We start from the raw sequence: 24810 nt of genomic DNA on the forward strand, positions 1-24810 counted from the left end.
TTGATCTTTTTGATGTTCCTCAAATAAGGCATTCCATCTCGTGACTCTACATTTTCTCTGGATTTTTTTCCCTTGTCATCTCTACCTCCTGGCTTTCCTGGCTTCCTTTAGGTCCCAGCTAAAATACCACTTTCTATAGGAAGCCTTTCCTAATCCCTCTTAATTCTAGTCCCCTCTGTTGATTTCTAGTTTATCCTTTATATATCTTCTTTGTGTACAGTTATTTGCATGTGGTCTCTTTCATTAGATTGTGAGCTCCTTGAAAGTAAGGATTATCTTGTGCCTTTCTTTGTATTCTGCATGATTAAACCAGTGCCTGGTATGCAGCAGGTACTTAATAAATGTCTATTGACTGACTGACAAAGAGATGCTAGACTTTTAAAAATATTTTGGTGAACATTTATTTGAAAAAATTTAATTATAAATTTAAAGATCATCAACAAATTTTGTTCAAACATTTACTGAACACCTACTATGCTCAACTATAGACAGTACATTGTTGGTCTAGTTACAGTGTGTACGAATATGTTTAAGGAGCTCTCTCAGGTACTGGGGAGACCAAGTCAAAAAAAAGGAAACCCTTCCCTTCTGGTGCTTACATTCTAATGCGAGGGGTGGGTCAGGGAATGTGCCAGGTAAATAGCTACAGAATAATTTGTGGAGAGGTGCCCTAACAGCTAGGTAGATCCAGAAAGGCTACCCAGAGTAGTTGGGGCCTCAGCTTCTTGAAGCAGGCCAGGAATTTTAAGACATGAAAATTAGGAGGAAGGGCATTCCAGACCTGAAGGATAGCCTCAGCAAAGACCCCAATGAAGGCAGGCCATAGGGTATCCTCCTTGGAGGAGAGCAAAGCAGAGCCACTGGAACTTTTTTAGCTGGGGAGTAATGTTGTCAGACTTGTGCTTTATGGATATCAACTTGTTGGCAAGGTTGACTATAGATAGGAGAGGGAGATTGACTTGACTCAGGAGGACCAAATAGAAAGCTGTTGGAATAGTCTAGGCAAGAAATGATAGGGGCCTCAACTGGGGTGATAACTTTATGAGTGGGGAGAAGGGGATGCATAGGAGAATTATTGTGGAGGTAGAATGGATAACTTTTGGAAACTGAGTATATGTGCAGGGTGTGGGAGAGGGAAGAATAAACAGACAGCTGAATTTGAAAACCTAGGATGGCCCTGCCCTTGGTGAGAAATAAAAGATGTTGGGAAGAGGAAGTGGAGAAGGACAGGGTTATTCTGTTCCAAGTAGTTTGTTAGGAGGAACCAGTCTGACATAACTAGATCTTTGAGGAATCAGGTTTGGACACCTTTCCTAGCATATTATAATTCTAATGCTTCTGAGGAACACTATTCTTTCTCTAATGTATTGTATAACAATATGATGATATAGAAAATTAAGGGAAAGTAGTGACTTGCTGATTATGGTATTCAGTGGTCTCAATTTAAATAATGGGTTATAGTCCTGTATGAATCCAGTCCTTTTTTTTTTTTTTAGAAGCAATCATTTTTGAAAGGTTTGCAAGCTCTAAATATCTGTGTTGCTATGAGCTAGGATTGCTTTTTTTCCTGTTACTTTTCATGTAGATTGAAAACATTAAAATAATTAATTCAGTTAGTCTTTTTTTTTTTACCAACTAGATCCTCCAAAATTGATTAAAATGAATTTCTCTCAGGAATAATAATTTTTAATCTTCTTTAGGTCCACATCCTAAAACTACAGGATAGATTTTAGAGCTATGTGCAATTACTGTAGTCAAGCTGGATGCAACCTTAGGCTTCATTAGTCCTGGTTCCTGTATTAACTGGGGGGGCCTAATCTGTGAACTCCTGGCTGGCTGTCTGTGGGGCTATTAGCTGCTTACCTGCCTGGGGGTTTAAAAAATCCCCCAGGTTCTTTAAGCCCCGATGGGGACCCAACCTGCAAGGGCCTGCCCCTTCCCCCACTGCTTCTCCCAGACCACAAGAAACAGCTTCTTTCAATTTAACAGCAAAGGGTTTATTTATGAGAATAAACTTAAAGGTGAGGATAAAACAAGAAATATGACCTGACTGGGGTTTAACTTTCTCTCCTTCTTTTGCCCGAGGGTATGCTGCAGCCCCACCTCACTTGGACCAGTTCACCTTCAGTCCTCTGCAACTTTCTCAGGCCTCTCCCTTTCACTCTTTTTCTCCTTCACTCCAGCTCCCCTGTACTTCTTATCCCACTGACCTCTCAGCATCTCTACCTTTTTGCTAGCTCTCCTCCCTTGTCATCCCCCCCCCCCCATAAGTGAAAGGCCCCCTGTGTGCTTGTGCTTCCCCATAAAAATCCTTTCTTTCATAGGAAACATGGGCTGGCTGACGCCCACACACCCAAGCTAATTCATTGGCAGTGCCCAAGGCCGGCTGGGGGAATGAAGCCCCCATGCCAGGCACGACCCAGGCTTGAGGGGTCCATGCCCCCTGCTGCGTGCTGGGGTCTCCTCAAGGGCGTTCCGAACCACTTGCCAGGTCTGCTCTTTTTAGCCTGGCTCTGAGGCCCTTGCAGCTGAAATGGAGGGGGAGGGGTGCCCGAAGCTAATTTCAGCTGCTTACACTCCCTTAAATGAAATGAATTACTTTGGGCTTCTAAGTTGTTTTTTTCATTGAAGTTTGTTTAAAGGAGGTCCTGAGTTCTCTATAGTGAATTAGTAAATGAAAAGATGTACTCTGAATATAATTAAGGAAGGAAATAGGTGTCATTCACTTCTTTTCTCCAAAACTCCAGGAATTTTTCTTGAGATAAGTGTTTTGTTTTTGGGGGGAGTTGGGAATTTGGTTGTTTCTCTCTTTGTAGAAGTTGGATATTTTGGGTGGGAAGGTAGAAGATTTGAGACAATTGCCACTTAATGGTTGAACTAATTAAATCTGAAGAGCTCAGTTCTTCTGTCTGTAATGCAAATAGAACACCATGCAGCTCTTACTCCAAAGAGTATTTTATGGATTGGGTTACTGTCAGACTAACTAGGTACAGTTTCTATGTTTAAAAGTTAAAAAAAAATTATCTTTTTTTTATTATGAATTTAACAAACATCAACAAACTTAAAATTTCCAGGTAAAAAGAACAGAAAAGAGGATTACATGTAAAATGTATAGCTTTTTAAATTTATTTTAGTTTTTTAGGTTTTTTTTCAGTTCAATAAACATTTATGAAGAACAAGTCACTTAATCCCATTTGCCCTAGTTTCCTCATCTATAAAATGATCTGGAGAAGGAAATGACAAACTGCTCCATTATTTTTGCCAAGAAAACCCTGAAATGGGGTCACAAAGAGTCAGATAGTACTGAAATGACTCAACAAAAACAATAACTATGTACCAGGTACTATGCTAAGTGCCTAAGTTGTATAGCTTTTAAAAAAAAGTATATATTAAATTTAAAATAATTCCAATACTGTTTGTGTCTCCTTTTGAACTTTCTTTTGTTCTCTTTGGTATATCTAAAGTATTTCATTTATGATTTTTTTTGGTGGGGGGAGCATTTGGCCCATTACAAAATAAAAACCCTCCCTTGTAAGAAATAAGTAGAGTTGAACAAAAAAAATCTTCATATTGAATATGTCTGAAAATATCTCATTCTGCACCTAAAATTCATTATTAACCGCCCCGTCCCCCCCAGCAGTGAGAACCGTGCTCCATCATTTTTTATTTTTTATTTTTTTTTAACGGGGCAATGGGGTTAAGTGACTTGCCCAGGGTCACACACTGCGACACCTAGCTGCCCCCATCATTTTTTTAGAGTTATTATTGGTCATTGTGTCAATCAAAGCTCTTAGGTCTTTCAAAGTTGTTTTCCTTTGATATAGTTGTTGTCATTTTATAAATCCTCTTGTTTTTGCTATAACTGCATTAATTCATGTGTAACTTCCCTGGTTTGTATGTGTGTGTATATATATATATATATATACACACATATATAAATAAAAATATATATATATATTTTTTAGTAATTTCTTATGACACAATAATACTTCATTCAGCCTTTCCCTGACTAATGCATGTCTGCTTTTTTCCTAGCTCTTTGATACAACTAAAAAAATGTTACTATAAATATTTTTGTACCCATGGGTCCTTTATCTATGTCTTTGATCTCTTTAGGCTATATGCTTAGTAATGCCAGCAAATGAGGCAAAGGCTGATGCACAGATTAGTGACTTTGGGTCTAATTCCAGATTGCTTTCTGGATTGTTTGAATCAGTTCACAGCTCTACCAGCAGTGCATTAGTATGTTTCTCCTCCCAAAGCACCTCCAACAAATTGTTATCTTCCTTTTTTGCTGTCTTTGTCATCTGTGTTTTTACTAGGATGTGGAAATGGCTTTATTTTTTGTTTTTATTCCAAACTACTTTTTAATCCCCAAAGTTATGTCCCACATGTATGAATGTTTCTCTTTACAAAAAGCCTCCATAATAGGGTCCATCCAAATGTGAGGAACCACTTAAACTTTTCATACCATCAGTGCACTAACTTCTATAATTTCTGTTGTTGCCATTTTATGCACATGACTTGAATCTCTCTCTATCTCTACTTTTCAGCTGAATTCTAGGTCTGAAGATCTGTAGCATTTTCACTTGTGTTTGTTCTGCCATCATCACCAATTCAGTATTTTAAAAATCCATTTTCTTGTCCATCAAACCAGTCCTACTCTCCCCAACCCACTTTAACAAATACCATATTTCTTTTTTTTTCCTTTGTGGGGTAATGAGGGTTAAGTGACTTGCCCAGGGTCACACAGCTAGTAAGTGTCAAGTGTCTGAGGTCAGATTTGAACTCAGGTACTCCTGAATCCAGGGCTGGTACCTTATTCACTGTGCCACCCAGCTGCCTCCAACAAATACCATATTTCTAAAAACAGTACTTGATCTTGAAGTCAGATGAACTGAGTCCAAGCCCCAGGTCTGCCACTTATTGCTCTATGACTTTGGGTTAAAGTCTTTACCTCTTTCTGGGCCACTTTTTTCTCATCTTTTAAAAAATTTTATTTTAAATAATATTACATTTCTTTTCTTTTTTTAAATTTTGAGTTCCAAATTCTCTTCCTCTCTTCCCTCTGTGAGATTTAAAATTAGATATTAGATCATAAATCTCCCCTACTTAACCTTTCCCTTAATTTATCTCCCAGACTAGTAAATGGAAGAAGCTTTTGGTTTTCTAGATAGACCTTTTATTGTTATGGTAGTCACAAGGTGATGTTGATTAGAAGGATAGGAAAGTAGAAACAATACAAATCGTCTTAAGTCTAAGCTTAGTCTATATTCCTTATAAAAAACTCACCAAAACCGAAGGCCACCTTTGGAGAGAGAGAGACCGTCTGTGCAGCGCAGTCAGGAGACCAGCAGAGCAGGAAAAAGCCCCACTTCCGTTCTCTCCTCCCCGGAAGTCGAGTGCGTAGCAGGCAGTCTGACGTGCGCAGCAGGTGGACTGTTGGTCTCCTCCCCAAAAGGGTGGTCCTTCAAAGACTGGAGTCTTTCAGTTATCCTAACCGACTGTTAAAAAACTTTCATATATTTTTTTACCACATTTCCCCCCTTTGCTTCCTCAAGAAACGGAATGTTTCCTTGATGGAACATTAAAAAGAATATAATAACTATTGCTAATAATATGTTAATAACAATATAGAAAAGGAAGAGAGGAAATTTTTGTCCAGAGGGGCGATTTTTTTTTTGTCCTCATGAACCGACGCTTTGACATTAATCTTGCAAAGGGAGGGCCTCTGCAGAGAATACATGTTACAGATGGTGCATATTATAACAGAAAGAGAAAAGAGAAAAAACAACAACAACAACAACAACAAAACAAAACTGTTCACTTTAAGCCCCTAAAAGCCTTGTTTTAAAGGAAAAAGTCCCACTTCTGTTCTCACCTCCTCGGAAGTTGAGTGCGTAGCAGGCAGTCTGACATGCGCAGCAGGCGGACTGTTGGTCTCCTCCCCAAAAGGGTGGTCCTTCAAAAACTGGAGTCTTTCAGTTATCCTAACCGACTGTTAAAAAACTTTCATATATTTTTTTACCACACCTCCTTCCTTATTTAGACAGTAAGCAATCTGATATAGGTTATATATGTGCAATCATGTAAAGCATATTTCCATATTAGTCAGGTTGTGAAAGAAGTCAGACCAAAAGGAGAAAAAACAAAACAAAAAAATAACACAAGTTTAAAATAGTATTTTGATCTGCATTCAGATTGTATCCATTCTTTCTCTGGAAGTGGATAGCATTTTTCGTTCTGAGTCCTTTGGAGTTGTCTCGGATCATTGTGTTGCTGGGAAGAGCTAGTCATTCACAGTTGATCATTGTGCCCACTTCACTTTGCATTAGTTCATGTAGATTTTTCCAGATTTTTCTGAAATTATCCTGCTTGGGAAATGACTTTATTGCATACATGTAATGGTATTTAGTATAATGGAACTTTAACTATAAACATAAGTTCAATGAGAAATTCTTGAGGTGCTTATGGAGTTCCAGGAACTTTCCTGTTTGTATCTCAAATTTCAATAGCACTCTACTTGTTTTTGTTTGTTTAGACCTCAGGGTTCCATGCTAAGGAAAGTTTATACCCTAGTCCTTGGTGAGTATAGTAGGACTAATGGCCCAAATCCACATAGTTTATAGTTTATATAGTGCTTTATAGTTTTGCTTTTCTCACAATGGCCCTGTTAGCTATGTAGTGTATTAATATGCCTATTTGACGGAAGGGGAAACTGAAGCTCAGAATTTAGAATTTGCCCAAGGCAACATAACTAGAGTAAATACAGTCTTGGGGCAGCCAGGTGGTGCAGTGCCAGTGCAGAGTACCAGGACTGGAGTCAGGAAGACTGAATTCAAATCTGGCCTTAGACACTTACTAGCTGTGTGACCCTGGGCAAGTCACTTAACTCTGTTTGCCTCAGTTCCCTCATCTGTAAAATGAGCTGGAGAAGGAAATGGCAAACCTTTCTAGTATCTTTGTCAAGAAAACCATAAATAAATGATGTCATGAAGAGTTGGACATGACTAAAATGACTGAACAGCAACAATAACAAAAGAAGTTAAACCATAAATTTTGCAGGGGTTAGAGTTTTGGAGTTCGAGTCAGGAAAACCTGAGTTCAAGTTCCCCATTAGCTGTGTAAGGCTGGGCAATCACAGCCTCTTTCAGTTCCAGTTTCCTCATCTGTAGAAGGGACACAATAATAGCATTTATCTCAGGGTTGTTGTGAGGATTCAGTAAGACCAGGTAAGTCAAGTGATTTGCAAATATTAAGAATGAGAAAAATGCCAGATCTTATTATTAAGAATCATTATTGGGGGCACAGTGGATGGAGCACTGGCCCTGGATTCAGGAGGACCTGAGTTCAAATCCAGCCTCAGACACTTGACACTTACTAGCTGTGTGACCCTGGGCAAGTCACTTAACCCTTATTGCCCTGCAATCAAAAAACAAAAAACAAACCCAAAACTAAACAAAAAAGAATCATTATTATTATCTTTTGATTCCAAGTCTAATGCTCTTTCCACTGAATTGCACTTTTTTTCTGCAAGACAGTGTCACTAATGATCAGGTCAGCATCTTCATTGTCACACCCTTTTATTGGTAAGGAAATCAGTGTGTTCTGCTTTTGTTTGTAAGGATAGGACTTTATGTGTTGAGTGCAGATTTTTCTTGAATGAACTGGATAAACTAGACAGAGAAAGTGGGAGACATAATTTAACAAAGCCAGGTAGGTAAGGAATTTACTCTTTTAATTTGGTGGCAGATCTCTCTTTTTGATTTTTTTTTTTACCCTTAGTGATAGGAAAATAGTTTTGAAGCCTTGTTTCATTAGATGCATTTCCTAATCCTTAGGGAAAGTATCTGTATCCTCCAGACAGAAGTAGGAGCACAGTCTCTCCTTTGTTCTTTGAGACGGGTGAGTCCAACTCCCTGTACACAGCGAAAAGAGAATGTGTTGCCTTGATAATTGGCCTCTGTAGGACTCATGAAGTGTTCTGTTTACATTTGCTGTTGTCTAATATAGTTTCACATTACATCTTTCAGAGAAACTATGTCTTCTCACACTTTTTGTTCTTCCAAAAGACAGTTGTTGAAAATAGGCATTAAAAAGAAGGAACCTCCCCGCCCCGCCCCAACAATGTGCTGTAAGTTGTAGCAGCAGCAATTGTTTTGGCTGTGTTTGCCTGTTGAAAGGCAGAAAAAAAGCTATTTCTGTTTTTTTTAGCAAGTTTATGTTCACACTAACTACTGCTGCCCCAATTGCCTGTCACCAGACTGAACAGGTGCTTTCTCCATAAATATAACACACAAGCTCATTGTTCTTATCTTTAGGGAATCTGCACAATGGTTACCAGTTTAGCGCTCTCCCCTATATAGATATTTGATGTGTCTGTTCTACCTAGGAATGATTCACCCTTTTGGTGGTTTCCTTATCAACAGCTTACATACTCCTGGAATCTTTTCCAGGCCCTCTTAGGCAGCCCTATTTCAAGATGCTGCTGACTGATCCAATCTTCTCCTTAGCCATAGGCTTTATAGACAGCTCCAGTATATTGACAATAGCTGTGTGTTAGCACCTATTCTAGTATCAGCTTTCTCAGCAGTGGCCAGGAGCCAGCAGCAACCCTAACCCCCTCTAACCAGTGTCCTTTCAGCAACGTCTGCTGGGAAAAATGTATTGACTGTAACAGTTTCAAAATAATAACATGTAAAATTAACAGAGAATTGCTTTATACAGTCTTTCCCAGTTGGGCTTTGTAGCAAGATGAAGAATTGATGAGATATAAAGGTATATATGAACTTCCACTCTCTGCTGTCCTTAGTGATTAATTTGAGCGCGTATTGAACAATCCAGTCTAAGTGGTTCTGAATCCTGAGTGGGTTAGCTCAGTCCTAAGCAAGTAAGTGCATCGGGACACTAACGTTCTGGTGAGGATAATCATAATGAATGACATTTATATAGGGCTTTAAAGTTTGCAAAGCACTTTATAGCCAGCATCTCATTCTATCCTCATAGTATTCCTGAAAGGTCTGTATTTTGGGTATTGTCACAGTCCCTATTTTATATATGAGGAAACTAAGACACCAATGACTTGACCCCCGGCGCACAGATAGCAAGTATCAGAGGTGGGATCGAGTCCAAGTCTTTGTAGACTTCAAGTACATTGTCTGCTTTTATGGAGATAAGTAGGTGAAGTTATTCTCATTGCCATAAAGCCTCTCTGACTTTTTCCTCATTGAGTTATTTATCTTCTACAAGCATTTTCAATCAATAAATAATTATTAAGCACCTACCATGTGCCAGGCATGCTGAAAAGTGCTGGAGATATAAAAAGAGGCAAAAGACCTCCCTTGTAGACAGGGTTATAGACATGGACTGCTTCTAGACTTGAGATAACTGACCATAATTCTTCAGAACTCCAGGGTTCTCTCTTTCTAGTTGGCAGAATCTTCATGGATTAGGTAGAAATTGTTGTTTGTTGTTCAGTCATTTCAGTCTCATCCAACTCTTTGTGACCCTATTTTGGAGTTTTCTTGGCAAAGACACTGGAGTGGTTTGCCATTTCCTTCTCCAGCTCATTTTACAGATGAGGAAACTGAGGCAAATAGGATTAAGTGACTTTCCCTATACAGATTGGGTCACGCAGCTAGTAAGTGTTTGAGGCAAGATTTGAACTCAGGAAGATGAGTCTTCCTGATTCCAAACCCAGTTCAGTTCTCTATTATATCACCTGGCTGCCTGGGTGGAAATGGAGTGGGGCCTTAATAGATGGTTTAATGAGATGAAAGGAAAAGGAGAGGACCTTCTAGGGAAATGAGGGGGGAAATGGAAGAAGGTTTTGTCTGTCCCTAAACAACAAGTAAGTTGCTTAACTTTTAAGGGCCCCAGGTGACTAATGCTATCAGTTTCAGAATAGTTGTGATCCGCTATGGTAGAGGGAATTTCTTCACAGTTAAATCACAGATCTGGATAAGAAGAGAAAGAGAAATTAAGAAAGGTTCAGAAATGTGGTCTAGAAGAACACTCACTAGTTCTGGAGTCAAAGGACCTAGCTTTGAATCTTGTCCCTGCCACTTACCTGTGTGATCTTGGGCAAGTCTTTAACTCCTTTTGGCCTCCATTTCCTTAATTGTAAAATGAGTAGTTGGTTTAAGGTCGTTTCCAACCATAAATCTGTACTATAAGTGGGAACGAACACGGTGTGCTCATTAGTGTGTCCTCAAAGAATTTATTAAGTGCTTTCTGAACAGCTGGGTGGCACAGTGGGTAGAGGAGCGAAGTCAGGAAGACTTGACCTCAAATCCAGTACACTTATTAGCTATTTGATTTCTGGGCAAGTCACTTAACTTCTGTCTCCCTCAGTTTCCTCATCTGTTTAATGGGGATAATAATAACACCTACTTCCCAGGGTTGTTGTGAGGATCAAATGAGATAATATTTGTCAAGTTCTTTGCAAACCTTCAAGGGTTATATAAATGCTGCCATTCTTGTTGTTGTTATTGTTATGTGCCAAGCTCTGTTCTAAGCACTGTGGATACCAAGGCAAAGATGAAAGAGCCCATGTCCTCAAGAGAGCTTAAATTCTTTTGGGAGAAACATGTGTACATATTTGTTCAATTTGTACACTTGGAACAAATGACCAGATTGGTCTGACTACAGTGGAAGATGCTTGTCATAGAGTAGTAGAAATAAAACTGGATAGAAGAGTCCAGGACAATGTATAATCCTATAATACATATTTAGAAATTAAGATGATGTTTTATTTTAGGTAACATTTGTTTCCTTTTAGGGTATCTATATAGGTAAACCAATATATACATATCTTGATGAAAAATGCCAGAACCAAACTTTGTTCTATCTCCCAGTTGCCTTGACATCATTGTCATCTTTCCTTTTTAAACCAAACCCCCAAATCATTTACATTTAAAACAAAGAGGACTAAATGACTTACTCTGTCCAAGCAGCCAGGAATTTAGAGACTTGATTTTATTAGAGGAATGTTTTGAGGTCTTGTTCCCTATGGACAAGAAAGTAGTTTTTGTTGGATCGTGAAACAAATTGGGCTGAAGGATAAACACCATTAAAGTCATATTATTTGTAAACACCAGCTATATGTGTGAGCCCTCTCATTGTTCCTTAAACTTTCCTTCAGGCCTCATTGCCAGTCCATAATCAGGTGTTACCTCCTATGGAGGGTGTGGATGGGTCAGATCCTTTAGCACCTCTGCAGAACCCCATGGGTAGACTGGAGGCAAAAGAAGAAGAGGAGGAAGAAGATGAGGATGATGAGGATGATGAGGAAGATGGTGAAGACACAGACATGGATGATTGGGAGCCAGATCCACCTCGGCCATTTGATCCTCATGATTTATGTAAGTAAAAGGACTTCAAGGGAGTGTGCTTCCCTTTCTTGCATTAGTGTTTCAGAAGCACTGGGGACATTTTTGTTTTCCCACATTGGCTTTGCTGCTTTTATCCTGTTCTACTTTATTGCTACTCAGAGGACTACTCCAAAGTACCAAATCATTACATTTTTCTGTTTACAGATGTTTACTGTACCTTTATGCCATTTGATTTTAAGCTTCTTCTTTTTTTGTTTTTTGTTTTGTTGTTGTTTGTTGTTTTGTTCTTGAACCAGGAGCATCCAGGGCTTTGGAATGGCACCATATTTATCCATTGACTATGGCAGGGAACTTTAATATTGGTGCCTATTTTGCATGTGGCCAGTGTCCATCTCTCCTGTCCCCAAATATTTGCTCTTGATTAACTTCATTGCTTTGTTTTACTTGAATCTGAAAGGTTTTCAAACAATCCCTTTTAGCCATTTTAAAGGTAGTAGAAAAGATGCTATATTTAAGACAAATATATATATATATATATAAATTGTTGATTATTTAAGAGAGAATAAAAAATAGAAAATACCTTCTAAGTTATCCAGACAACTATTTAGAAACTCTTGAGTAAAATGAGTTTAAATTACTTAGCTCTGTTGATTAGAACATAGGGCTAATGATTGTCTCTAGATGCCAGTGACATTATCTATATATTCTAATGTTTTTTTACTCTGTTTTATGGCCAAAAACTGTATCTAACTCTGGCCAATTATCTCATACATTTATGCCATTGGCTATGAAGGAAGATCCAGAGAGAATTCAAATGAATCAATGTAAAATTGTCATTATTTGAAAAACAATTCAAAGCACATATATTAATGACACAACTAACCTATGTCATCTTTAAAAAATCGTTTTATTGATGCCTTTTGTCTTTACATCACAGTCATTTGCCACCTCCCCCCTCCTGATCGAACCTTCCCTTATGACAAAGAAAAACAATTAAACAAAAGAATCTGATATGGAAACCTTCTCTGACTTTGTATACATATTCTGTCCTAGTAGTCTCCCACCTCTCTGCTGTGAGGGAGGAGGTATGTTGTATTATCTCTTTTCAAGAACCTTCATTTCATTGGCTTTTCCATTGCTCTGAGTTCAGTTCATTATGTATCCACTGTTACCATCATGTACTAAGAATATTACAGTACAGTAGTTCCCTATTCCACAGTATGTTGCCTATTATCATTAGATGGTATCCACTGAATTCTCATATTGTTCAGTGCCTTTTCTGTTTGAGTTGCTCATGTCACAGACAATGGTGTTTCTCCTTCAGCTTCCCTTGAGGAAATTGAATAAATAATCTTAGCAGATTGTGTGACCCAAAAGAATACATCTGTTTTATTTTTCTCCAGACATAATTTTAATTGATTTCTGTTTTTAGTGACCATCATAATAATTGTTGTGCAGCCTAGAGATGTGACAGCAATATGAAATTCAGATGCTGTTTAGCTTTCATTTTATTTTATGTGGACATAAACAAGTTCTGCCTGATTGTAATGAAAAATAGCAATTTTATTGTTTTTTGCTACAAAAGTTGTCTAATCTTCCACAAGCACTAAAAAGTGAAGTTGGGCAAGCTGATTAACTTAAGTATCTTGGCACCAAGGACTGAATTTTGGAAGTCTTCAGGCCAGCATTTTGTATCTCAGGGGGCTAGTGAACTCTTTTGTCTAGTGATGTTTCCATTGCATGTGCTTAGTAATATTTGCCTGTTCCTCAAGTTCTTCTGTCTTTTTCAGGGTGTGAAGAGTGCAATAATGCACATTCTTCAGTATGCCCAAAACATGGGCCCTTACATCCCATCCCCAATCGGCCAGTCCTTACCAGAGCAAGAGCCAGTCTGCCTCTGGTACTCTACATAGACCGATTCCTAGGAGGAGTGTTTTCCAAAAGGCGTATTCCCAAACGTACCCAGTTTGGCCCTGTGGAGGGGCCCCTTGTCACACAATCAGAACTGAAAGACTGTTATATTCATCTAAAGGTAGCATGCTTAATGTATTTCCTTCCTGATTTTAGGTTAAAGCAATTTGAAAGAGGCACCAATTGTTTTATTGTCTTGGTTAAGTAATAGTTGTTTTCTAATATTTTTTGCCTGTTTCTAATAATTTTGTGTTTAAATTGAAATTTTCTTTCTCAGAAAGAATATTTAGATTTCATTATCATCTCTTAATAGTGAGAGAAATGTAATTTTAAAATGTTATGGTGATGTGATCCTTAAAACAATTTTTTATTTTTATTTCAATGAACTTTATTTTTTTTTCTAGGAGAGAGGCTTTTATTGATTTGTTTGGACTGATTTATTTTCTATAATTGACTTGAACATGATATACAGCAATGAAATACTCTTAATTTATGAATAGTATAAAAATGAAACATATTTGGAGCCATAGAATATGTAATATTTTTGTGGAATCACCATATTTCAAAGTGGGAATGGACCTTAAAAATAGCTTAGATGAACTTTAGCAGAATACAATTTATGAATTGGTATTTTAAACATTGAGACAAAGCCTTTTCTGTACAAAATGCTTGGGAAGAGCATTTTTAAACTTGTAATACTGTCTGGGTGTTGTTTTAAAGTTTTCCTAAGCACCTGCTTTAAGAGGGAATTTTCTGGGGCAGCTAGGTGGCACAGTGGATAGAGCACTGGCCCTGGATTTAGGAGGACCCGAGTTCAAATCCAGCCTCAGACACTTGACACTTACTAGCTGTGTGACCCTGGGCAAGTCACTTAACCCCAATTGCCTCACTAAAAAAAAAAAAAAAGAGGGAATTTTCTTTTATGGATCTAGATTTCTTCTAGTTTTCACAGTTCCTTATAGTTGACAATTCTGATGTCTTTCCAGAGTTTTTGTTTGCTTTTTGTTCAGACCTGTGATTTCATTGATGTGAGGAGCTTCCATTGTGGAATCTCCTTCCACCAATGAGCAATTTGTATGTAATTTAGTCTTAGAGACTTACCTGGGGGCACTCTGAGGTTAAGTGATTTAGCCATAAGGTTGAACCCAGGCCTTGCTGGTTCCAAGGCTAACCCTGTATCTACTATGCCCCTTACTTGAGGAGGAAGTACATTTATCTCTGGTCTGTTCTTTATATTTGGTCCTTGATTTCTGTGTATTATAATAATAATAGCTAGCATTTATATGACATTTCAAGGTTTGCAAAACACTTTACATGTTATTTAATCTGTTGGGCTGTCTCTTAAAAAAATTCTACTTCTTAGTTACCTGCTTCTTGTGGCTCCACTAAATGGAGCTGAGTGGATAATTAGGATTAATGACGGAATCTTTGAGAGGTCAGATGCTGATCACAAGAGTAATTGCTGGTAATGAAAGAGGAATATGATCTCAAATTCACAATAATTTAGTAAATTCATAAGCCTGTTTAATCCAATGCTTTCAGTAAATAACACTATGGAAAAAGACTTACTTTTAGCCATTCTTATGATGGTTTTTGATACTTATAAAATGTACATTCTAAAGTTTAGCCAGGGGAAAAACCTTTTCACTGAATAAGTAAAGGTTTCTTTTTTAAAAATCACTTTAAAAATTATAAAAAAAGGAAATACAAAAATGTACAACCAGAGGTTTACCGACTCAGTTTGAGAGCATGTAGTGTTAAGGTGTGTACAACAAACTATGAAAAATACTATAGGACCGCCTCACCTCTCTGAAACTCTGATAACTCTTGATCTCTCCTATAAGGAATGTATTAGAGAACTAGGAATTGAGGGAAAATGGCTTCTGAGCTGCTAATGTCACAAAAACTGTACTTTTAGGGTGTAAAGAGTACAATGTGCATGTTGAACTTTATTGTCATAGGATAGAGGGTATGTTTATTTTGGCAAGGCTCACCAGCTGGTCAAGGGCAAACACCTTTTAAAAAATCATCTGTCTAAAAATGGTCAAAAAGGAACTTGAGAGGGAACACTAGTTAGTAGGTTGGAGATAGGGAGGAGCTAGTAAGAATATTCATGCATTCTGGTCTTACTTTTTAAACTTTTTCTGTTAGTTTTGACAACAATCTGATTAAAACTCACAATGGAAAGCAAAATCTCAGGTTATAGCTAGGCAATTCTCTAATTCTTGAAGTATTAGGAGGACTTTCCTCTTTCTACTGAGGAGGCCACATATGGAGTGGTGGTTGGAAGGCAAAGGGGATAATCGAGATGCCTTTATCAGAGATGGATGTTCAGTATGTTATGGCTTTATTACATATGGTGTTGAAAGTTTCTGCTGACTTTTTCCTCATGTTCTTTGGTTGTAGGTTTCTCTTGAGAAAGGGGACAGGAAAGACAGGGACATGCATGAAGACCTGTGGTTTGAGTTATCTGATGAAGCACTTTGTAACTGGATGATGTTTGTACGTCCAGCACAGAATCACTTGGAGCAGAACCTGGTGGCTTACCAATATGGTCACCATGTTTATTATACAACAATAAAGAATGTAGAGCCCAAACAGGAGCTCAAGGTAAGCTGTGAGATTTGTCGTGCCCTTTTCTGGATAGGAAGGATCACAAGTAAAGTATTTCCTCTAGATAATCTCTTCTCCAGATTTCTTCTTGCTATCCTGATGACAATTTCTTAAATACAAAGATGGTGCACTGAAGAAACCTCACAAGGCTTCCTTAATACTGTAGAAAGGGCTGATAGGTTTGTGAGGTCAGCCTGGTGGGTGTGAGCAGTGAAATGTTAATGGAATTAGGTTTGTACTGTGCAGCTTGGTCTTTTATGAATAGATATTTAAATGTACAGATAAGACTGCTTCTCTTTTGAGGTATTCTTTAATATTTAGAGGGAAATTCTATGTGTTTGGTTGACATGCTGGTTTTTGGCAGTCTGGCTTCCAGCCTCCTCACTCACCTGAAAATATTCTCTCCAAATTTACACTGATCACTTAGTGCCAAATTTGGTGTTTTGTTTTGTTTTGTTTTGTTTTCCTTACTCTTCATTCTTCTTGACCTTTGACACTGTTGTCCACTCTCTCCTCCTGGACTCTTTCTCTTTTAAGGGTCTAGGGATCTTCTCTGCTGTTTGTTGACTTCTCCTTTATGATTTCCTTTCATGGCTCATCATCCACATTCTATCCCTGAAAATGGCTCTGTCCTGGACTCTCTTTTCTCTCTAAGCTTTCTCAGTGACTATATCAGCTTCCATGGGTTCAGTTATCTCTATACAGATGACTCCCAGAGCAACATATCTAGACCTTAGCTCTATCCTGAGCTCTAGGCCTTCATTACAATGCTGTGAAAAGAACACCAGCTCTGGAATTAGAGGACCAGGGTTCAAATCCCACCTCATTTTTTCTGGTTGTGTGATACTGGGCAAATTTTTGAATTTTCCTGGCTTTCAGTTTCCTCATCTGAACGATGAGGAGGGCTATACTAAATGGTCTCTGACTTCTCTTCCAAATGTGGATCTACTGATCATATAATTATTAACTCCCTATTGGACATTTCTAATTGGATATCCTATGGGCATCAACACATCCAAAATAGAAATCACTATCTTTTCCTCCACACATACCCCCTCTTCCATACATTCCTGTTTCTCGTTAAGGCAGACACCATTGCTCTGCTCAATGTGGTTTACAACCTGAGTCAACCTCAACTCTTTAATTTTCTTCAATAATTTTCCTTATAATTCTAGCTATTTGCCAAGTATTATCTATTCCATCTTTATAAGATCTTTTCTTTGTATGCCCAGCATTTAATAGTATATCATATAGCAGGTGCTTAAATTCTGGTTTACTTAGCATCTTTCCCTTGTTTTCCATTCAGATAACTACTACTCTAGTTTAGGCCTTTATCCCCATAGGGGATCCTCAGGGTCCTGTCTTTAGCTCTTCTCTCCTTCTTTACTTCTGCCCTTGGTGATCTCATCAGCTCTCATGGATTTACTACCATCTCTATGTTGATGATTCTCAAGTCTACCTTTCCTTCCCTAACCTTTCTACGGTACTCCAACTGCCTTTCAGATATTTCAAACTTTGTGTCTGGTAGACCACTTTATTTTTTTGCTGGGAAATGAGGGTTAAGTGACTTGCCCAGGGTCACAAAACTAGTAAGTGTCAAGTGTTTGAGGCTGGATTTGAACTCAGGTCCTCCTGACTCCAGGGCCGGTGCTCTATCCACTGCGCCTCCTAGCTGCCCCTGTTTATTGATTTATTGATAGCTTCTCAGTTGATCTCCTCCCCCCAGGACTCTGCCCTTTCAATCCATCCTCCACTCAGCTGTCAGAGTGATATTCCTAAAGCATTTGATCATGTCAGCATCATTCCTTTGCTTAACAAACTTCTATGGTTCCATGTTACCACTGAGATAAAAATACAAACTCTTCTCTTTGACATTTAAAGGCCTCTCAACATGACTCCAACCTACTGTTCCACCTTATTTTATAATACTTTCTTCCATAATTTGTTGTTCTTCACACATAAACACTTGGTATATTGCAGCTAGGTGGCACAATGGATGGAGTGCAGGGCTTGGAGTGAGGGAGGAAGAGCTGTTTAAATTTAATCTCAGACACTTGCTTTGTGACCCTGGGCAAGTCACTTAAGCTCAGGCTACTGAAGTTTTCTTCCACTGTAAAATGGGGGTGGTGATATCATCTAGGGTTGTTGTGTAGATCCAATGATATATTTGTAGAATGTTTAGCAGTGTGTAGGCACATAGTAGGTGCTTAATAAATCCTCTTTCTTTTTCCCTGCCTCCCCTTTATACAGGCTGTCTCTCTCTCATTTCTGTCTAGCATCCTTAATTTCCTTCAAAGCTCAAGGTAAATGCCACCTCCTACATGAGAACTTTCCTGATCCCCCTAACTGCTATGGTCTCCCCCACCCACCTTGAAATTGCCTCACATTTGTTTCCTATATATTTTGTACATGCTTATATATGTATATATTATTTTTCCTTGAGGGCAAAGAAAGCTTAATTTAACCATTGTATTTGTAGTACCTAGCCCATGGGAGGCATTTGATAAATTCTTGTTGATGTAGTCAAGGATTTTTTTTTTATTGTGGGGCAATGAGGGTTAAGTGACTTGCCCAGGGTCACACAGCTAGTAAGTGTTAAGTGTGTAAGTCCAGATTTGAACTCAGGTCCTTCTGAATCCAGGGTCAGTGCTAGCTGCTCCTCAATGATTTGTTTATAAGGGGAGAATATTGTATTAGGATTTTGTGCTGTTGGGTCTGATAATGACTGATAATTTGTCATTTTATGTTTTGTGGGTCATGGAGAAGCTCCTTTGTTCAGGTAAGTGGAGGGAATAGTTATAGCACATCAGAAGGACCTGAGAGTGTCTGTTGATTTTTGCCAATGTGTGTTTATCCTGCAGGTGTGGTATGCTGCATCCTATGCTGAATTTGTAAACCAGAAGATCCATGACATTTCTGAAGAGGAAAGAAAAGGTGGTTTGATTTTTTTTATTACATTTTCTGTTATTTGTATGAATTCCATAAAAATAAAGTCTTTCTGTAATCTAGAAGATTAAATATATTGCCTCTTCTCAGTGTAACCTCTAACTTTTTTTACATCATGTGATATGCCAGTAAACTTATTCAGAGTGACATGGCTCTTTTTAATGCCAGCATCAAATTATAATGACAAGTTTTATTTTCTTTCATGGTTTCTGGAAAAGAATATTTAATATAATGAAAACTTCCAGATGTTAAATTATAAATCCCAATCAGAGAATAGTCCCTATCTAGACATAATTGGCTTTGAAGAGCTGCAAGAAAGACATTGATTTTTAACTGTCAGTGATGTGATAGAATGATGCTTTCAGCCAAAGGACTTCCAACAAGGGGACCATGAACTTATTTAAAAAAAAATTTTTTTTTTTTGTTTTTGTTTTTCATGGGCAATGAAGGAGGGTTAAATGACTTGCCTAGGGTCACACAGCTAGTAAGTGTCAAGTGTTTGAGACCAGATTTGAACTCAGGTCCTCCTGAATCCAGGGCTGGCGCTTAATCCACTGTGCCACCTAGCTGCCTCCTAAAAAAATATTTTGATAACTATATTTCAATATAAGTGGTTTTCTTTATAAGCCTACATATTTTATTTTATGCATTTAAAAACTCAGAGGAAGGGGTCCATAGGCTTCACCAGGTGACCAAAAGGGTCCATGAGACGTACAAAAGATTAAGAAAGCCCTGTTTAAGACCATTATCACTGGGTCAAAAATATCTATGTTACTTGTGTGTTTTTTCGAGTGGTACTTGTACTTGTGCTTTTCTCTAGTGTGGTGAGGTAAGTGATTACACCACTGAAGTTCTAGAATGAATTGGATAAGGACCCTAATAATTATGTGTTGTGTCATTGTTTGACCATTGGACAAAGCATCTGGCTATTCACATAAATATAGGTGCCACGTGATTCAGCAGGGCAGGTTGAATGTGGTTAAAAGTCCTAGGAATACTGATGAGACGTGGTTTTCTCTGGTGACCATTGAGTATCTAAGTTAATATTTCTTCTTCTTTCAACACAGTTCTTAGAGAGCAAGAGAAGAACTGGCCTTGTTATGAATGTAATCGTCGATTCATAAGTTCTGAGCAACTTCAACAGCACCTCAATTCCCATGATGAGAAGCTGGACTTCTTTAGCAGGTGTTTCTCTAGTATACACAGAATGAGGAATGAGACTTTATTTTCCAAGGCTCAGAATCTTTTCTGTATTATTTATTAACTGCTTTTTCTGGTAGAAAGATTCCTATGAATGGTTTCCCAAGTATTCAGTATCTAATCATGTCTATACAGAACAGTAAGAGTTGCTGCGAGAAACCTCTTAATCCATTTCCCCCCAGTTTCCACTGAATTAGTATCAACAAAGGGAGAATTTGTTACCATGTGTACATGCTTCCTTACCAGACCGTTGGTATTGTGGAGCTAGTGTATATCTTCTTGATCAATCTAGACCTGTCTCCTCATTTTACAGATGAGGATATTCAGGTAGAGAGAGGTTAGGGAGCCTCACAAAGATCACACCCACAGACTGGCTGGCTCTCCTCCACTGTTCTTTCCCTTTGTCATAACCACACCCTTAGTAAGCAAAGGAATTCTTTGGACTAAGAATATTATAGATAGTTTACTTCTATGAGGAAAGGTGTACATGTGGAAGCTTGCTCAAGCTCTGAAATACACTTCCATTTCATTTTTTTCCAGGTCTTATTAATAAGGGATTGGTAGCCAGAAAGCCCTTTATAGAACATCACCATCATCATCATCACAATAGCTGACATTTATATTGTGCTTTCAGGTTTGCAGAGTGCTTTACATACATTATCTCATTTGATCCTCACAACAGCCTTGTGAGGTAGGTGGTACTATCATCTGAATTTTACAGATAAGGAAACAGAGGCTCAAAGAGGTTAAGGGACATGCTCTTGGACACAAAGCACAAAACTAAGTGTTGGAGGTGGCATTTGAACCCAAGTATTTATTGACTTCTAGTTGAGCATTCTTTCCCCTATTTTGCCTCTCTGCCTCTTACAGAATTTTAAGTTAAAATGGATCTTGTAGCACATATAATCTAGCCTCCTGCTTCATTGAAGAATCATTTTTAGAAATCTCCCATATAAGTGGCCATTCATTTTCCTTTTGAGTACTGCCAAACACCTCATAAGACTGTCCATTCTATTGTTGGACAACTCTCATTGTTACTCAAGTTCATCTGTATGTTGAACCAGATTCTGCCTTCTATAACTTTTATTTATTTATTTTTTAATTAAAAGTTTTTTTTGTTTAGAATTTTATTTTCCAAATTACATGTAAAAACAAATTTTGACATCAATTTTTAAAAACTTTGTGTTCCAACTTCTTTTCTTCCCTCCCTCCCCTCTCTCCAAGAACTCAATCAATTCAATATAAGTTATATGTGAGTAGTCATGCAAAACATGTCCACATTAGTCAGGTTGTGAAAGAAAATAGACAAAACCAAGAAACTTCAGATTAAGGCTTTATAAAAAAAAATTATGTTTCAATCTGTTTTCAGATACCATCAGTTCTTTCTCTGTAGATGGATCACATTTTTTATAAGCGCTTTGGAGTGGTCTTGGATCATTGCATTGCTGAAAATAACTGAGTCATTCACAGCAGATCATCTTACAGTAATACTGTTCTTTTGTATACAGTGGATTTTCCCTTTGCATAAGCCCATGTAGGTCCCTCTAGGTCTTTCCGATAGTATCCTGCTCATCATTTTTTTAATTTATAGTAAGCTACAATTATATAGTACTTTTTTTTTTAATGTATGAGGTATTTTATTTTTTCCATTACATGTAAAGATAGTTCTCAACTAATTATATAGTACTTTAAGAGAGATTTCCTTACAATAAACCCATGAGGTTGGTTATTGCAACAATAGTATTAGATAACTTTTATATAATACCTTAAACTTGAAAAAGAATTTTCTTCACAGTAGCCCACCAAAGTAAGTACCATACATTCTGCCATTATCATCAATCAATCATTAATCAATCATAACTGTTTCCCTCCATTCTATTCCCTTCCCATAATATAACTTCTAACCATTTATATTCATTCTGATCTTGGAGATGCACAGAGTAGCTTGATCCCTTCTTCCATATGACAAGTTTTTAGATATTTGAAGGCAGTTATCATGTATCCATTGTGTGTGTGTGTGTGTGCGTGTGCGCGCACGTGCATCCATGCATGTGTTTGCCGGATGATGAGGGTTAAGTGATTTGCCCAGGGTCACACAGCTAAGTAAGTGTCAAGTGTCTGAGGCTGGATTTGAACTCAAGTCCTCCTGAATCCAGGGCCAGTGCTTTATCCACTGTACCACCTAGCTGTCCCTGTCTTTTCTAGGCTAAACATCCCAGTCTCCTTAGCAGATGTTTATATAATATGGTTGAGTTACCTCACTGTCCTTATTGTCCTTCCTTGATATACTGCTGTTTGTGAAAGATCTTCAATAATTGGGTCCAGAACTAAACATTGTATTCTGGATGTATTTTGACCAGTAGAAATTATAGTGAGATTATTAATTTTCTTGCTTTAAACGCAAGATTTGTATTAGTATGACCTAATATTCTTTTTTTTTTTAGAATCTAGGATATTCCATTGACTACTTAAATTAAGCGTTTTTTTAAAAAAACAGCTTGAAGTACTGCCTAACTACATATTTCATTGTCCTATACTAGTGCTTTGAACTTAAGAAAAAATCTAAAGTCAGAGCTTTGAATTTGTCAATTTTAAATGCTTTGTTAACTTTGGACCATTGTTTTGTCAGCTGGAAATTTTTTTTATATTCTAATGTCAACACTTAACATTAGTTATTTCTAAGTTTTGTGTCATTCAACATTTTTCATAAGTATATATCTTTTATCTTTATTCAAGTCATTAATAGGAATGTAGAATAGAAGAGATTTGAGAACAGAACTCTGATATATCACTAAAGATGTCCCTTGAGATTGAAATTCTTCCATTAATCATTGCCCTTTAGATCCACTTTTTATTTTATTTTTTTAATCATAAAAGTATTTAATTATTTTCTAGTTACATGTAAAGATAGTTTTCAACATTTATTTTCATAGGATTTTTAGTTCTAGATTTTTCTCCCTCCCTCCCTGCTCTTCTTCCTCCCCAAGACAGAAAGCAATCTGATATAGGTTATGTATGTACAATCACATTAAACACATTTCTGCATTAGTTATGTTGTGAAAGAAGATAGATCCACTTTTTTTTTTTGCGGGGCAATGAGGGTTAAGTGACTTGCCCAGGGTCACACAGCTAGCAAGTGTCAAGTGTCTGAGGCTGGATTTGAACTCAGGTACTCCTGAATCCAGGGCTGGTGCTTTATCCACTGCGCCACCTAGCTGCCCCCTAGATCCACTTTTTAAACCAGTTACCCTGTATCTGTTGTTTTTCCTTTTCTAGGCTAAACATTCCAATCCCTTTAGCAGATCTTTATATAATATGGTTGAGTTGCTTCACCTGCAGTGATGAAAACCCATTTCCTTCAGAGGCAGCCCATTCTACTTTTGGATGAATCTAATTGTTGGAAAGTTGTTCTATGTTTTTAGTCAACTGCCTCCCTGCAGTTTTTACCTATTGCTCCTACTTATGCTTTTTGAGGCCAAGGAGACAAGTCTGATTCCTCTTCCATATGGCAGCCCTTCAAATACTTGTTCACAGCTATCATGCATCTGCATCTCAATGTTCCCACTGTCCTTCAACCTCTTACTGAGGAACCATGATAAATGACCTCATTGCTTTCTTAACTTCATAGACGATGAAACTGACGTCAAAGGAAGTCAAGAATTTTTTTCAGATTTTTCTTTTTAGTAGAATGAGACTTCCAGCAGATGTCCAAATGTTTAAACTCTCCTGCCATCTCTATATCTTTTGTGCTATTTTTGTGACTGATTTCAGAAAAGTATCTGCCTACTGGGGATTAGACAGACACTGTTCCATTACATGTAGTCCTCCCTACCTGGCCTTTCCTTGCCAGTGGGGGATTAGAGAAATGCTATTCCATTCCCTGCCAGTCCCCTAGGCTGATTTCTTCCTGTTTGCAGGGAGCCCTTCCTGCCTACAGGGGATCCTTCAAGCCTGCAGGGGACAGAGAGACTCCCTTCCTTCCTGTTCTCTCTACCTACGTACCAGCCTGGCCTACTTTTAAGGCTAGGAGGGAAAAGCTATTCCATTTGCTTTCCCCAATGGACCTCTCAACTGAGCTGCCAGATACCCTGAGAGGATACTAACCTGAGGCTGAACTACTGGTAATCCTAATAACCGCCCTGAACTCACTTGGCAATGTAATAGACTCCCCTCTGGTAAGACCCTTCCAGGCCACCATGATACAAACTGCATTCTCCATCCCCCACCTGTCCTTAATACTATGCACCTTCACTCAACCCCACCAATGACCCACTGTAACCCTACCCAACCCTTCCTCTGTCCTCTCTGGAATATGTGATCTGTAGATAACAGACTTTCATCTTAAATCTTTTCCTTTCCCTTTCCCTTCATAGTATGGTTGTCACTGAGATCTGCCTCCCTATATTCCACTCAAAAAATTGAGGCCATTTACCAAGAGCTTCCTCATCTTCCCTCCTCCTCAATTCACAATTCCTGGGTACCTTCTGCTACTATCTCCAGGTAACGATTGGAATAACGCCACCTGCTGGAGACTTACTGTAGAAGAATTCCACCCATGAAGTGAAGGTCTTTGAGGGCAAGACCAAGAGTCTTTTCTTTGGCGTCAGGAAGTGACGCGGCTAGTGGGAGGAGGAAGGAAGAGACTGACGCTCGCTCTGGGGCTCTTGCCTTTGGACTCTGGTGGAGAGCGGAGCTAGAAATGTGCTCTCCCTTTAATAGATAGGAATCTAGGCCTTTCTCTCTCTTTACCAAAATTCTTATTCTCCTTAATAAATGCTTAAAAGTCTAACTCTTGCTAAAGCTTATA

At 38.2% G+C, this 24810-nt stretch overlaps 1 protein-coding gene across 3 annotated transcripts in view; it reads left to right on the forward strand.

Moving 5' to 3' along the window:
- Positions 1–24810, forward strand: part of PRDM10 (PR/SET domain 10) — a 160548-nt gene that overhangs the window by 71227 nt on the left and 64511 nt on the right. For all 3 annotated transcript variants that reach the window (XM_043994757.1, XM_043994758.1, XM_043994759.1), the window contains exons 5-9: positions 11144–11363; positions 13124–13365; positions 15651–15854; positions 18719–18791; positions 19871–19988. In XM_043994757.1, coding sequence (XP_043850692.1) covers positions 11144–11363; positions 13124–13365; positions 15651–15854; positions 18719–18791; positions 19871–19988 — 857 coding nt within the window. The remainder of the gene's footprint in view (positions 1–11143; positions 11364–13123; positions 13366–15650; positions 15855–18718; positions 18792–19870; positions 19989–24810) is intronic.

Source organism: Dromiciops gliroides, chromosome 3 (assembly GCF_019393635.1).
Source record: "Dromiciops gliroides isolate mDroGli1 chromosome 3, mDroGli1.pri, whole genome shotgun sequence".
In the NCBI taxonomy this organism is placed as follows: domain Eukaryota; kingdom Metazoa; phylum Chordata; class Mammalia; order Microbiotheria; family Microbiotheriidae; genus Dromiciops; species Dromiciops gliroides.